Genomic DNA, 16133 nt, shown 5'->3' with positions numbered 1-16133 from the left:
CTGAAAACTCCCTGGGTTTACCATCATGCTGTGGATGTTTGGTCAGGACGTGTCGTTTTTATTCATTTGTTCGTTATGGGAGACTCATTACTAAGCACTTCCACACACAAAACACACTGTGGGCGCTCCTCGTTATAAGTTTGTATGAAAAAGAGAGAAATTCATCGCTGTATATGCGTTTCATGACAATTGAGCTCAGTCACAATTTGTGGCCATTTGAGGACAGCGGTGAGTGATGGCGAGTGGGAATGGCAAACATTGCATCATCTGTTGCTGAACCACAGGGTTGCATCGTGTGTTGCGGACTGATCTCCAAGAAAACTGCAGGAAAAAAGATCCGTTAAACCCGCGAAACGCATCTCCCTCTCACACTCGCTCAGCTGGCAAACAGCAGAGAGTGCAGATGCACTTGGCCAAATCAATTCCAGTAATTAATGAAATAATTATACAATTTAACTCTGACACGTCGCGACCCAACCCATACTTTAAGAAAGGCTGATGTAGACTAGCCTACCCATACCCACACAGCCTACTCGCGTTGTAGCTGCAAGCTGTTGGCTAGCGAACGTGCCAAGACCAGAGTAGACACATTTGCTATTTTTTTTTTGTTGAGACAACTATCAGTACAGTTGAAAATGTGATGGAAACACATTGAACTTCAGATTTGTATTTTGTGTACAGTACGTCATCACGCACTGATTTTTTAAAAATCCGCAACAAGTCATTTGTTGAGTGTTTAATAAGTGTGAGTAAAATGTAATATATATTGTTAGCTACATATGGGTTATTGTAGGGGATTTCTAAGCTTGCAATTTTAGAGGTATTATCTGTGTCCGAGAAACAGAACCTTAATGAGCAAGTAACCCAGACACCAGTCGTGGGGTCAATGTCAGGTGCTTTGACTGCTTGACATGGTGTTTACAAGGTAATGTATGTGAACTCATGTACATATAGTCTGATCCATGTCATTGAGCTGGTGGGAGGACGAGCTCATTGTACTGGCTGGAATGGAATTAATGGTACAGAGTCAAACGTGGTTTCATGTTTGATACCTTTTCATTTATTCAATTCCAGACATTACAATCGCTCCTGCTCCATTCCAGTAGCTCCTCCCACCAGCATCCACTGGTGCGTGTGTCTCCCCCAACTTCACTCCTTGACTTTCTGTTTACCACTCAAACGCGCACATTGGGGGAGCCACAGCGGGGTTTTCCACATTAGTTGAGCATTTGCATCTGACACAGCCAGATTTACTTATCCTTTACACCTGTCGCAGTCTTTGGCTCGGTACAGTTGTGGCTAGATAGAGCACAGCTTTCCAACCTTGACCTGCGACGTTAAGTAACATACCGATTCAGGTAACAAATCACAGCTGGCGAGGTGAACCCTCAAAAACATTAAATTAATTAAGATAGTTAAATATCTCAACACTTTAGATACAACTGTATCTAAAGTAGTGTGCACTTTTATCAGCTCTTTAACTGCAATTACATTTAAGGCTCAATCCCAGATGGTGCTCTGAAAGGTCATTTATCAGTGCATTATTGTGCCTACTGAAATGTAATACTTAACTGTTGCTAATTCTAATGCAGAATAGTTTCTCAGTGTGGCCTTATGTGAACATCTAGCCTACCCGTGAAATAAACAGTCACTTTTAAGTTAAGAACTCAGACAGACACCCATCACAAAGATCACTGTTTATTTTGTGTTAAACTAGTCTTCGATAACAGTTCTCAGTAGAAATGTTCGCTACTTCCACCCACAACGTTTAGGCAGGGGTCCACAGGATGCTTTGTGTGCTACAGTGCCCTCCACAACTCTGGCCATCCATTTGCAAATTAAAAGTTCCATTACATTTCAAATGACTTCAACAGAAATATCTGAACACAAATCCAGCAATTCTTAGGTTGAACAGAGGGTTAGAACGAAGGAAATGCAAACATGGTTATTCTAATCTAAACCACCTGACCTTTCTATTTTACCGCATTGGTTCATGAGAGGAGACTGTGGTCAGGTGGTTTGGAGCCCAAGCGGAAAGATAGCAGGCACTGACTGAAGCTCTCCAGGACCAGGGATACATGTCATCAATCTGCTCTAAAGATTTCAATAAGTACAGAAACAATACCTCATATTTGGAGAAGGAGCTTTGAGGGCAACTAACTCTACGGGGAGGATGGAGAAAGGGGGTTGAGTTCCATTCTGCAGAATAGGGTAAACTTGAATGTCTTGCACTGAAGCAATTCAATGAATATAGGCAAAAGCAAACATATGTACTCAAAAATGGACAGCAGTATGACAGGCCATACTTACTGTGGTCAATTACAGGCATTGGGTACAGAAGGGTCATTTTTGGGACGCTGTAGCTAGTATCTTTGCACCTGTAACAATATGTCAGTCTATTTTTCATATCCCACCTCTACACAATGACGTAAGTTCACGAACACTGGTGGAAACAAAGCCCTCAAAAGTAAAACAAAAAAAGGGCCGAATCCTCAGAATCCTGTAAAAAGTCAAAACATCTACCAAAGGAATGACTTCAGATTAGAAAGGAGGAGCTTTAATAACACTTTGCCAATGTTAACAATCAAATTTTAAAAGAGATGGGGCGCAAGTCAAACAGTGGATATGAAGGACAGTTAGTCAGTATAATATTCTGACAAACTACAACTCAGCACTACATTCTTGAAGAGGAAAGGAGGTTGGTTTATCTTTAAGTTGCGAGATCCAGGAGGCTGGCAACATACCATGAGACAACGAGCAAGTTTCTCTCTAGAGAACGAAGCAGTTTCCCTCTCTTGCTCTTTACAGTAAGGCCACTTTTAAATAGTCATTCTAAATGAGGACCATAACTTCTCTCCTGTGTCCACAGATCTTTGCAGGAGTCCCATTCTTGAGGAAAACAAAATCTTCAAGTTTCTAAGTGAAAGAGCCTGGTGGTCTTCTCGTCTGCAGGCCTGGTGTTTGCCCCACTCACCACCAAGAGCCAAAGCCCGCTCAACATGGTCACCACAGCTGTGACTGAGGTAGTCTCCCCTCACATGCCCAAACCATAACTCAAACACACCAACCAACCATGTGCAGTTTGGGTTATAACGATCTCGCAAAAAAAAATAGATCTATTCGCAACAACAGTTCGTAAATTCTTCTCGCACTATTTTTTCGTCTTCTTCAATCCTCTGTGGCTTTATAATCAAAGCAAGTTGAAGTCCAGAGAGAAGTTGTACCACACAACTGCTGCTCTGAAAACAATCCACAAAAGACAACCGTACGTTGTCGTTTGCTGTTGTTGATGCTGCAGTGTCATTCATATGGGTGTATCATATAGATTTTATATTTTTTTGTTTCAGTTAATCACTTGCCACAGCACTTTTGGATGTAGTCCTTCAGTTTTGCCAACCAGGTGCTTTGTGTATGTACTGTATATAATGCATGTAGATGTAAAGTGTGTCAGTTTATATGGTTCACTGTGTGAGATGTATAATGTATGTATTGTACGGTGGTGTGAGGGAGAGAAGGTCCAGTGTGGTGCAGCAGCGCAACATCATTGATGTATACAGAAAAGAGAGACGACCCGAGAACTGAACCCTGTGGCACACCCATAGAGACTGTCAGAGGTCCGGACAACAGGCCCTCCGATTTGACACACTGAACTCTATCAGAGAAGTAGTTGGTAAACCAGGAGAGGCAATCATTTGAGAAACCAAGGCTGTCGAGTCTGCCAATACAAATGTTGTGATTGACAGAGTCGAAAGCCTTGGCCAGGTCGATGAATACGGCTGCACAGTTAATGTCTCTTATCGATGGCGGTTATGATGTCGTTTAGAACCTTGAGCGTGGCTGAGGTGCACCCATGACCAGCTCTGAAACCAGATTGCATAGCAGAGAAGGTATGGTGGTATTTGAAATGGGCAGTAATCTCTTTGTTAACTTGGCTTTTGAAGACCTTAGAAAGACAGGGTATGATAGATATAGGTCTGTAGCAGTTTGCGGACACAGTGGACGGATCAAAGACGCATTAGAACACCATGTGTAGACGCATTTCTGAAAATGTGGGCACAATCAGAATGTAGGCAAGATCAAGCCAGGATCAGGAACAGCCCTAGCCTTTTGGGGCCCTAAGCGAAATTTTGTTGGGCGGAGAGAAGAAAAATACATTTAAAAGTTAATTTCCTGCAATTCTACAATTTTACGATGGGGCGTAATGAAAATGTGGCCGTTTTAAATCAAGTCTGCTGCAATTCTACACGTTTTGTATTGTATCACAAATGTAATAGAATTTTACTCATTTTACCATGGGGTGAAGAGAAAAATATGCAGTTTTACAGCTGATTTCCTGAAATTGTACATATTTTGCCATAGGGTGGAGACTTTTTTGCAGTTTTGAAGCTAATTTCCTGCAATTCTACCCATTTTGCTATGACTTATGCCATGTTAATATGCTATCTGAGTTATAGTGACTAACAAAATCAATGGGGCCTGCCTGGGCATGTGCCCTAGAGTGCCCAGTCGGTAATGCAACCATAATTACTACACGTTTAGATAGCTGGCAAGACTAATTTGTCAATCTAGAAAATGTTAGCTGACATGGGCTAATTGAGTAACTGTCAATGACTGACATAACCAAAATTAAAAATTGCACCTACTATTCTTACTCTCAACAGTAAGTTGAGACACCAACTGAGTTCCTAAAATACAAAAAACGAATTGTTGTTGGTCAGGGTCAATACTCTTTAGCCCAGTTTATACCTGGTTCTAACATGCGTCCTTTGTCCTGATCCTGTCCACATTCTGATTGTATCCATATTTTTAGACACGCGTTGACGAGTAGTCTGTGTTTACACAGGCAGCCAAATTCTGATATTTTGACCAATTGTTTGCTCTAGTGGCCACAGGGCATTAAGTGGTCACTTATGCCTAGGGCTGGCCCTGCACAGGATGCATGGTAGAGCCAGGTATAAACAACACTTTTGCCTCCTCTTTCTTGTGGATACTGATGGGAGAAAGGACCTACACTAAACCTGTCAAGTTCTTTGTGGTTAGTAGTCATGAAGTTGAGGAGACAACAAAAGGAGACCAATAAAGAGTGTTGGGATGAAAATAATATGTGGTCTTACTCATGCCATTAATGTGTCACTACCTAGCTCCAACTACTGCAGGGAAGCCCCGCTGCCCCCTTCTTCTCAGCAACGGTTCTTGTGCTTCACCACCTCAAAGGTCTTCTCCATCTCCCTGTCCTTGAAACCCGAGCATTGGATATATTCATTAAATAAACAATATGTTTCAACAATCTGTATGTACTATACTGTATGTGTGCCCACTTATGCATGTATATAAATCAAGTGATGTCTATTTATTTGTTTAAATAAACAAATAAATCATATCCTGGCCAGAAAATGAATCTCCGTCATGTTCATTGAGGTTAATGGGTCATTTATAACAGCACCTTTTGATATAGCCATTCATTTCAATGACTATTTCACTGGTAAAGTGAAAATGACAACATAGAACAGTGAACCATTATATTTGCATAAAAGATCTAATAAAAAAAGAGGATTGCTGTTTTGTATATGGTCAAGTTAGTGTGGGAGAGGTGGAAAAACTATTGTTCACCATCAATAATGATGAGCCACCAGGTACAGACAACTTTGATGGGAAACTATAGAGAATGGTAACAGACTGTATTGCCACCCTTATTTGCTATGTCTTTAACCAAAGCCTAAAGGAGTGTGTGTCCACAGGCATGGAAGGAAGTTAAATCATTTCCACTACCTAAAAATAGTAAAGCATCCTTTGTTGCCTCTTAACAGCTGACCAATCAGTTTGCTACCTTTTCTTACTAAACTAATGGAGAGAATTGTGTTTGACCAAATACAATGCTATTTTTCAGAGAACAAGTTAACTACTGACTTTCAGCATGCATATAGAGAAGGGAACTCAACTTGAGTTTCTAAAATGAATTATGTGAGAAATGGCAGTGAAATAAATGATAATGAACTTCACAGGGTGGTGAAAGTGCACATTGATGAGCTTGATGCTTAGTTCCAATAAATATGGAAGGTCTTATTCTGGCAGTGGTGGGCCGTCAGGGCCAGCAAGGCCTTCTCTGCTGGCCTAAACATCATCAGAATATAAATTTTTTAAAATATATTTTCCCACAAATATGTATTAAATTATTCCCCAGAGTAAGAGTTACACTCTTCATTTCATAGCGTTCCTCTTGGTTGCACTGCTTCCAGCCCCAGGTTGAGATTTGGAGGGCTGATCTTTATGTTAGATATTTTATCCAATCATATTCAGCCATCATGTGTTGCCAGGGTTCTAAAATCTGCCCTCAGGCCTTCAGAATCAACAGTGCGGGCGCTTGTAGCTTAAAGTGAATGGAAATTAAAATTTAGTGTCAACCAATCAGCTTTAGAGTTGGCTATTGTACGCCTGCTGGCTGGCTCCAGTGTTACACAGGAGCCAGCTAGCAGGCGTAGTGCCTGCACGTCTTTTGATTGGATTACCAATATTGAGAGGCAGGTCCTATATGGGCAGGTCTCAGAACTAGGAAACTGAAATTGATCAACGAATTAATTTGCATACTACTAAGCTGTTTTTTCAACCCACAATGGCGGAAGGAGAAGATATCGATTTGGTCGAGGATATAATTATAACGCCATTCTCAAGACAAACTTTTCAAGAAAAGTTAGACATTGTCAGGAGAGGTAGACGCCAACGCTACAAAGCCGACGCTACAAAGACAGGCTCCGAGAAGCACTGCAAACTGTACTGCTGGGAATGCCTATTATTCGCAAGTGATCAATTTAGTGTTTGGAGCCACACTGGCTTTGCAAACCTGAGTTGTCTAACCAAGGCAGCAACGAGACACCAAAGTACGGCTGGGCACTTACAAACAATGGTGCTTTTGAAAACTTTTGGGGACACCCGAGTGGATCTACAGCTCAACGAACAAGCGTGCAGGGCAACAAAGCTGCACAATGAAAAGGTATTGTACTCTTCCCCTGCAATTCTCTGAATAAAAATGTCAATTTCAAGGTGACGCAACGCCTGGTTATACTGCGTTTCTGTCTAAATGTATAGTGTCTAGAGCCATGGGATCATAATGATGGTAATAAGATGTGGATTAATTCGGGTGGGACTGTGTAGGACTTCACTGAAGGCCCAGGCCCCAGAACCACGGCACGCTACTGTATTCTGGTGACAAGATGATTGATGCTTGACAACAACAAAAAATTCTCGCTCTCATAATAATCTCATCATACAGACCAGGGGTTCTTAAATTTATTCAGCCTGGAACCCAAATGAGAAATTCTGAGTTTTCCTGGGACCCAAGCTTCGGAAAATATGTTTTAGGCATAAGGGCAATGAAATGTACCAATATTTATGTATAGTAATATAGACAAAAACAAATAATTAAATTAAATATCCATATAAATATATATTAATGTTTTTTTTATCCCCCATTAAAAACATTCTTACATATCCATCTAGGTTGGAACTGTTGCTGATAAAATACAATAAATAATTTTCATTCTGAACTGGAATAAACTGATTGATCACATCACAGAACAGACACAGGCTTTTTGATAGTGCAACCCTAAGTAACAGTACAGATGAAAAATGATCAGGCCTACTGTAATCTTACTGTGTAAATTATTGTTGAAAATCTAGGTTGGAACTGTTGCTGTTAAAACACAATAGATATTTTTATTCTGAACTGGAATAAACTGATTGAGCACATCACACAGATGTAGAACAGAAAACACACACCTAATGAGAGCATGTCTATTCTGGGCTGTTTTTGACGGTACAACACTGCTCAGCCTTGAAACTGCTTATGTACTTGTTTTTTAAAAGTATGCCAGAGTTGAGAACCCTGACTCGCATAGGTATGTAGTGCCAAACTGGACCAGAACATCTACCGCTTTCTCAGTCAGGCAGGAGACCGCTTCATGCTGTAGATGAGCAACCCAGAACTGTGTGATTGTGTTTGCCTCAAAAAGCATCTTGCTTCAATCAGTTTGTTCCTGTTAAGAATAACAATTAACAGAAACAGTAACAACCTAGACTAGTTTTCAACAATAATTTCTACAGTAAGATGTACCGTAGGCCTGATCATTTTTTCATTTTCATCTGTACTGTTACTGGGACTATCAGTAACTGGCTTGCTTTGGCGAATGATAGCTATTAGCTGTGTACAAGGCCAGGGGATTGTTTGAAAGAGAAACTCACATTTACTACTATGAGAGGTAGCTAGGTACTCAGTTATTTCTGCTTATCATCACCTGTTATAAAATTACAACAATACCTTGCTAGCTGACTTTTCCACTGTCGATGCACTGTTTCCTGAACCATTCTGCCCTGTTCTGAAAACTCCCTGGGTTTACCATCATGCTGTGGATGTTTGGTCAGGACGTGTCGTTTTTATTCATTTGTTCGTTATGGGAGACTCATTACTAAGCACTTCCACACACAAAACACACTGTGGGCGCTCCTCGTTATAAGTTTGTATGAAAAAGAGAGAAATTCATCGCTGTATATGCGTTTCATGACAATTGAGCTCAGTCACAATTTGTGGCCATTTGAGGACAGCGGTGAGTGATGGCGAGTGGGAATGGCAAACATTGCATCATCTGTTGCTGAACCACAGGGTTGCATCGTGTGTCGCGGACTGATCTCCAAGAAAACTGCAGGAAAAAAGATCCGTTAAACCCGCGAAACGCATCTCCTTCTCACACTCGCTCAGCTGGCAAACAGCAGAGAGTGCAGATGCACTTGGCCAAATCAATTCCAGTAATTAATGAAATAATTATACAATTTAACACTGACACGTCGCGACCCAACCCATACTTTAAGAAAGGCTGATGTAGACTAGCCTACCCATACCCACACAGCCTACTCGCGTTGTAGCTGCGAGCTGTTGGCTAGTGAACGTGCCAAGACCGGAGTAGACACATTTGCTTCTTTTTTTGAGACAACTATCGGTACAGTTGAAAATGTGATGGAAACACATTGAACTTTAGATTTGTATTTTGTGTACAGTACGTCATCACGCACTGATTTTTTAAAATCCGCAACAAGTCATTTGTTGAGTGTTTAATAAGTGTGAGTAAAATGTAATACATATTGTTAGCTACATATGGGTTATTGTAGGGGATTTCTAAGCTTGCAATTTTAGAGGTATTATCTGTGTCCGAGAAACAGAACCTTAATGAGCAAGTAACCCAGACACCAGTCGTGGGGTCAATGTCAGGTGCTTTGACTGCTTGGCATGGTGTTTACAAGGTAATGTATGTGAACTCATGTACATGTAGTCTGATCCATGTCATTGAGCTGGTGGGAGGACGAGCTCATTGTACTGGCTGGAATGGAATTAATGGTAGAGTCAAACGTGGTTTCATGTTTGATACCTTTTCATTTATTCCATTCCAGACATTACAATCGCTCCTGCTCCATTCCAGTAGCTCCTCCCACCAGCATCCACTGGTGCGTGTGTCTCCAACTTCACTCCTTGACTTTCTGTTTACCACTCAAACGCGCCCATTGGGGGAGCCACAGCGGGGTTTTCCACATTAGTTGAGCATTTGCATCTGACACAGCCAGATTTACTTATCCTTTACACCTGTCGCAGTCTTTGGCTCGGTACAGTTGTGGCTAGATAGAGCACAACTTTCCAACCTTGACCTGCGACGTTAAGTAACATACCGATTCAGGTAACAAATCACAGCTGGCGAGGTGAACCCTCAAAAACATTAAATTACTTAAGATAGTTAACTATCTCAACACTTTAGATACAACTGTATCTAAAGTAGTGTGCACTTTTATCAGCTCTTAAACTGCAATTACATTTAAGGCTCAACCCCAGATGGTGCTCTGAAAGGTCATTTATCAGTGCATTATTGTGCCTACTGAAATGTAATACTTAACTGTTGCTAATTCTAATGCAGAATAGTTTCTCAGTGTGGCCTTATGTGAACATCTAGCCTACCCGTGAAATAAACAGTCACTTTTAAGTTAAGAACTCAGACAAAGACACCCATCACAAAGATCACTGTTTATTGTGTTAAACTAGTCTTCGATAACAGTTCTCAGTAGAAATGTTCGCTACTTCCACCCACAACGTTTAGGCAGGGGTCCACAGGATGCTTTGTGTGCTACAGTGCCCTCCACAACTCTGGCCATCCATTTGCAAATTAAAAGTTCCATTACATTTCAAATGACTTCAACAGAAATATCTGAACACAAATCCAGCAATTCTTAGGTTGAACAGAGGGTTAGAACAAAGGAAATGCAAACATGGTTATTCTAATCTAAACCACCTGACCTTTCTATATTACCGCATTGGTTCATGAGAGGAGACTGAGGTCAGGTGGTTTGGAGCCCAAGCGGAAAGATAGCAGGCACTGACTGAAGCTCTCCAGGACCAGGGATACATGTCATCAATCTGCTCTAAAGATTTCAATAAGTACAGAAACAATACCTCATATTTGGAGGAGCTTTGAGGGCAACTAACTCTATGGGGAGGATGGAAAGGGGGTTGAGTTCCATTCTGCAGAATAGGGTAAACTTGAATGTCTTGCACTGAAGCAATTCAATGAATATAGGCAAAAGCAAACATATGTACTCAAAAATGGACAGCAGTATGACAGGCCATACTTACTGTGGTCAATTACAGGCATTGGGTACAGAAGGGTCATTTTTGGGACGCTGTAGCTAGTATCTTTGCACCTGTAACAATATGTCAGTCTATTTTTCATATCCCACCTCTACACAATGACGTAAGTTCACGAACACTGGTGGAAACAAAGCCCTCAAAAGTAAAACAAAAAAGGGCCGAATCCTCAGAATCCTGTAAAAAGTCAAAACATCTACCAAAGGAATGACTTCAGATTAGAAAGGAGGAGCTTTAATAACACTTTGCCAATGTTAACAATCAAATTTTAAAAGAGATGGGGCGCAAGTCAAACAGTGGATATGAAGGACAGTTAGTCAGTATAATATTCTGACAAACTACAACTCAGCACTACATTCTTGAAGAGGAAAGGAGGTTGGTTTATCTTTAAGTTGCGAGATCCAGGAGGCTGGCAACATACCATGAGACAACGAGCAAGTTTCTCTCTAGAGAACGAAGCAGTTTCCCTCTCTTGCTCTTTACAGTAAGGCCACTTTTAAATAGTCATTCTAAATGAGGACCATAACTTCTCTCCTGTGTCCACAGATCTTTGCAGGAGTCCCATTCTTGAGGAAAACAAAATCTTCAAGTTTCTAAGTGAAAGAGCCTGGTGGTCTTCTCGTCTGCAGGCCTGGTGTTTGCCCCACTCACCACCAAGAGCCAAAGCCCGCTCAACATGGTCACCACAGCTGTGACTGAGGTAGTCTCCCCTCACATGCCCAAACCATAACTCAAACACACCAACCAACCATGTGCAGTTTGGGTTATAACGATCTCGCAAAAAAAAATAGATCTATTCGCAACAACAGTTCGTAAATTCTTCTCGCACTATTTTTTCGTCTTCTTCAATCCTCTGTGGCTTTATAATCAAAGCAAGTTGAAGTCCAGAGAGAAGTTGTACCACACAACTGCTGCTCTGAAAACAATCCACAAAAGACAACCGTACGTTGTCGTTTGCTGTTGTTGATGCTGCAGTGTCATTCATATGGGTGTATCATATAGATTTTATATTTTTTTGTTTCAGTTAATCACTTGCCACAGCACTTTTGGATGTAGTCCTTCAGTTTTGCCAACCAGGTGCTTTGTGTATGTACTGTATATAATGCATGTAGATGTAAAGTGTGTCAGTTTATATGGTTCACTGTGTGAGATGTATAATGTATGTATTGTACGGTGGTGTGAGGGAGAGAAGGTCCAGTGTGGTGGTGGCAGCAGCGCCAACATTCGTTGTCAGGACTGCGCTGTAGTTAGGTACACACAGCTGTAGTTCAGCTCCCTCTGGCGGCTGGGCAAGACCACGCTGGATGGGCAGGGGAGGGGAGGGGGGGGTTGGGGTGTGCTACTTGTCCCCCAAGATGGCGTACTGGTTACCGAGCTCCAACTGCTGCAGGGAGGCCCCACTGCCGCCTTCCTCTCGGCCACGGTTCTTGTGCTTCACCACCTCAAAGGTCTTCTCCATCTCCCTGTCTCTGAAACCCGAGCATTGGATATATTAATTTAACAAAGACATTTCTACACTGTGTGTGCCACCTATGCATGCGTGTAAGATGAGTGATATTTAGAGGTGCACTGACCTGCGTGTCTCAACATGCTTGGAGCCGGCCCCGAGTGAGGGGAACTGTGTGTCGCTGAAGATCTCAGGGGGCCCCTGGTTGGGGCCACGCTTGGTAGTGGTCAGTCGGGCCCCTGGGGGGCGGTACACCCCAGAAGGCTTTGACTCAGGCACCTCTTCCACCTCTGTAGAGACGAGAGCAGAGAAGAGAACCAGTCAGTGAAAACGGGGGCAAGGCTCATTAGTAGTCCACATTAATTGTCAAAACTACAGTGTCTGTATGGGAGTAACACTTCAAAACTACAATTAAGGGTGTGGAATTAATACACAGTGCGGAGTGAGATATACCCACCAACAGAGGCAGCGGCAGGTGGCGGGGCACCGGACTTGTTCCAAGGCCCAGACATTTTGTCTCCACTGACCAGGATGATCTCGCCATCTTCACCGACCTCCTCCTCATACTCCTCTTCCTCCTTCTCATCACTGCCACAACCACCAGACAAAACAGTCAACAAAAACATGCAACTAGTACAAACGTTTAACATGTCATTAGGGTAGTACCTACTGTTTTTAGCCCACTGAATGAATGCAACCCCCCCCCCCCCCCTTCAGTCTTACCTTATCTGGAGAGCCTGCAGCCTGAGTCCGCTGTAGTCCACCTCCTTCGCCTCAAACTCCTTCCACTCCTCATCCTCCTGCAGACAGAGCAACACTCATCAGTTACACAACCCATTGACTGATGGTTTAGCAATCCAAGGGTGTGTTCGTAAATTCAATCTTGAGTGCCAGAGTGCGCCCTGGGCATTCATACATTCAGATCGTGGTCAAATTGTAAATTCACGTTTCGATCCAGAGCGTACACTGGACACTGGCTGAGGAGTAGGTTTGAGCAGAGTGTTCAGACCTCACAAAGGCAGTCAAGCACCCAAGCCAAATGGTTAACGTTGGCTAGCTACTTCCAAACAAATGAGAACACCTCACAGACTATTTTACAAGCCCTTGCAGAGCTGGTTAGGCTGTTTTCACATTATTCAGAGCGTTGGCGACCAACTGTGCTGCTGGCAACAATTGAATTACGCTTTTTTGCAGACACTGGCCATATTCAACAGGTGTTGTGCGTTCTTAAATTCATCAGTTATTATGCGCTCTGGCACACTCAGACAAGAGTGCTCGGAAATTGGAGTAGATGGCCAGAGTGAATTTCCCAACGCACCCCAAGGACTCATACATTTGTGTCATATCAATCTCAATTGATCATGCAAACTTGGCCATGAAAAGGAACGTTTGTCAAGGGTACAAATAAAATAGAAACTTGGGTCTAGATACTGGCCACGCCCTAATTTGGCAGACTCAAGACGTTTATTACAACATCCCTGGAACGTGTCAACCTCAGAACCATGTTACCTGCATAAAATGCTAGCTACTAATAACGTTATCGCCAGTAGGTTCTACTCTTTGTGCTTTTGTCTGCACAAAGGAAGGTTCTAAGTTTAACAGCTGCAGTCCAGTCCCCATTTTCCAGGCCCAACCACCTGAACCCTCAGACGAATATTGCAGGCCTAAGCATCTAGCGAATGAGGCCAAATAGCTAGTACGTTAACGTTACTCGTCTTCCAATTTGACAGATGTCAAAATTAATTAGCTAGTTAGTAAGCTAGTTATATTTGCATTCGTCATGACGCATGTTACTACAACGCTGGCAATATTTTCCAATAAGATTCTAATTCTTCACGAGCCATGTTGCTGGCTAGCTAACTAATGTTACGCCAGTCATATAATCCAATGTGTGCCAGTTTTCACCTGTCGAAAACATTCTAGCCACACCGTTTGCCAGTTAGCTATCGTTGATAAATCGAGAAAGCCGACATTGGCGCGGCCTAAAGTCATCGAGAAATGTCTGCTCACCGTCTGGAATACATCGTGAGTTTGCAGTCTAGCTAAGTTAGCGAACTCAATTATTGGATTGCTCTTTTAAGTAGCTAGCCAATTGGCAAGTTAGCTAACTAAACGTACATATTTCTCTCCATAAATCATGTGTGAGGTCGGTGTAATAACTAGCCAGCCATTGTGTATTACCAAACAGTCATGGCATGAGTCATCATCGTTATCAGGCAAACTAGCTAGCAAACATATTGACTTGGCTAGTAGTAGCAAGTAGCTTGCTGGCTAACTAGTACTAGCGCGGCGCTAGCTAACGTTACCTTCTCCGGCTGCGCATCTTGATTTTCGTTTTTCGTGCCCGACTTCTCCTTTTCCTTCTTGTTCTTTTTCAAGACAATTGGTGTGGGCCCGACTGGAGCTTCTTTTCCCTTACCTCCCTTTTCTTTCTTCTTCTTTTTATCCCTCTTGGCAAAGAAATCATCCAGGCTCTTCTCTGGAGCAGCACCACAAGTCTCTACATCCGCCATCTTATTTCAGAAACAAACGCTATGCAAGGACAATCGTAAATTTCACAACGTCTCTATAATTCAGTTGAAGGGGAGGGGTTAAATTGTTATTCGACCAGAGCAATCAAACAATTTCCCTTCTAGCGTAAAAAAGAAAATGTAGCTACTGTCTGACCGCCTGTCTTTCAATGTGCCACATTACCAATCTTTGGGGGCTGCGCTCGCTCACTGCTATTTGACAGGAAAACCGGATGTACAGCCAATACATACTTTCCAGGATGCCCCGGATGAACATGAACAAAAACACAATGGACATGCTGAAGAACCAATTAACTGCAAATAAAAAACACTTTAACCAATGAAATTGCATGTCTTTTTTATCGCCCTATCACAGTAGCCTGGTAGTAATCTGATACCACACCATGAGGTCTACTGTTAGTAGTGTGGTCCTCACTGATCAATTGATTGTATTGATCATTGACCAGTTGATCATGGAACCAGAGAGCAGCACTTAAACAAATCTTTATTTTATTAATGAGTTTTCTTGTTTTCTCAAAGCCGGCATTCCAAGTCATTACAGTAGAATCAAATTTAAAATATATTTTTTTATATAGCCCTTCGTACATCAGCTGATATCTCACAGTGCTGTACAGAAACCCAGCAAGCAATGCAGGTGTTGAAGCACGTTGGCTAGGAAAAACTCCCTAGAAAGGCCAAACCCTAGGAAGAAATCTAGAGAGGAACCAGGCTATGAGGGGTGGCCAGTCCTCTTCTGGCTGTGCCGGGTGGAGATTATAACAGAACATGGCCAAGATGTTCAAATGTTCATAAATGACCAGCATGGTCAAATAATAATAATCACAGTAGTTGTCGAGGGTGCAGCAAGTCAGCACCTCAGGAGTAAATGTCAGTTGGCTTTTCATAGCCGATCATTAAGAGTATCTCTACCACTCCTGCTGTCTCTAGAGAGTTGAAAACAGCAGGTCTGGGACAGGTAGCACGTCCGGTGAACAGGTCAGGATTCCATAGCCGCAGGCAGAACAGTTGAAACTGGAGCAGCAGCACGGCCAGGTCGACTGGGGACAGCAAGGAGTCATCATGCCAGGTAGTCCTGAGACATGGTCCTAGGGCTCAGGTCCTCCGAGAGAGAGAAAGAAAGAGAGAATTAGAGAGAGTATACTTACATTCACACAGGACACCGGATAAGACAGGAGAAATACTCCAGATATAACAAACTGACCCTAGTCCACAGACACATGAACTACTGCAGCATAAATACTGGAGGCTGAGACAGGAGGGGTCAGGAGACACTGTGGCCCCATCCGATGATACCCCCGGACAGGAAGATCACATCAGTGACTCAACCCACTCAAGTGACGCACCACTCCTAGGGACGGCATGAAAGAGCACCAGTGACTCAGCCCCTGTAATAGGGTTAGAGGCAGAGAATCCAAGTGGAAAGAGGGGAACCGGCCAGGCAGAGACAGTAGGGGCAGTTCGTTGCTCCAGAGCCTTTCTG

The 16133-nt window shown here is 42.6% G+C and overlaps 1 protein-coding gene across 1 annotated transcript; it reads right to left on the bottom strand.

Moving 5' to 3' along the window:
• Nucleotides 1-10042: 10042 nt before the first annotated feature.
• LOC135517430 (protein CDV3 homolog) lies at nucleotides 10043-14876 on the bottom strand. Its single transcript, XM_064941700.1, has 5 exons — nucleotides 14429-14876; nucleotides 12846-12922; nucleotides 12580-12710; nucleotides 12250-12412; nucleotides 10043-12144 (listed from the first exon to the last, which is right to left on the bottom strand). Exons 1-5 carry the CDS (start codon nucleotides 14633-14635, stop codon nucleotides 12015-12017), a joined length of 708 nt encoding a protein of 235 aa, XP_064797772.1. The 5' UTR covers nucleotides 14636-14876; the 3' UTR covers nucleotides 10043-12014.
• Nucleotides 14877-16133: the final 1257 nt, after the last annotated feature.

Source organism: Oncorhynchus masou, chromosome 28 (genome assembly GCF_036934945.1).
Source record: "Oncorhynchus masou masou isolate Uvic2021 chromosome 28, UVic_Omas_1.1, whole genome shotgun sequence".
Lineage (NCBI taxonomy): Eukaryota > Metazoa > Chordata > Actinopteri > Salmoniformes > Salmonidae > Oncorhynchus > Oncorhynchus masou.
Note: the sequence above shows the minus strand (reverse complement) of the source record. Positions and strands in the feature narration are given on the sequence as shown.

Coding starts and splice junctions, on each gene's coding strand:
- LOC135517430 (XM_064941700.1), bottom strand. CDS start 14,635: ATGGCGGATGTAGAGACTTGTGGTGCTGCTCCAGAGAAGAGCCTGGAT. Junction 12,413..12,579: donor ACCTGCCGCTGCCTCTGTTG/GTGGGTATATCT, acceptor TCGTCTCTACAG/AGGTGGAAGAGGTGCCTGAG. Junction 12,145..12,249: donor AAGCATGTTGAGACACGCAG/GTCAGTGCACCT, acceptor CTCGGGTTTCAG/AGACAGGGAGATGGAGAAGA.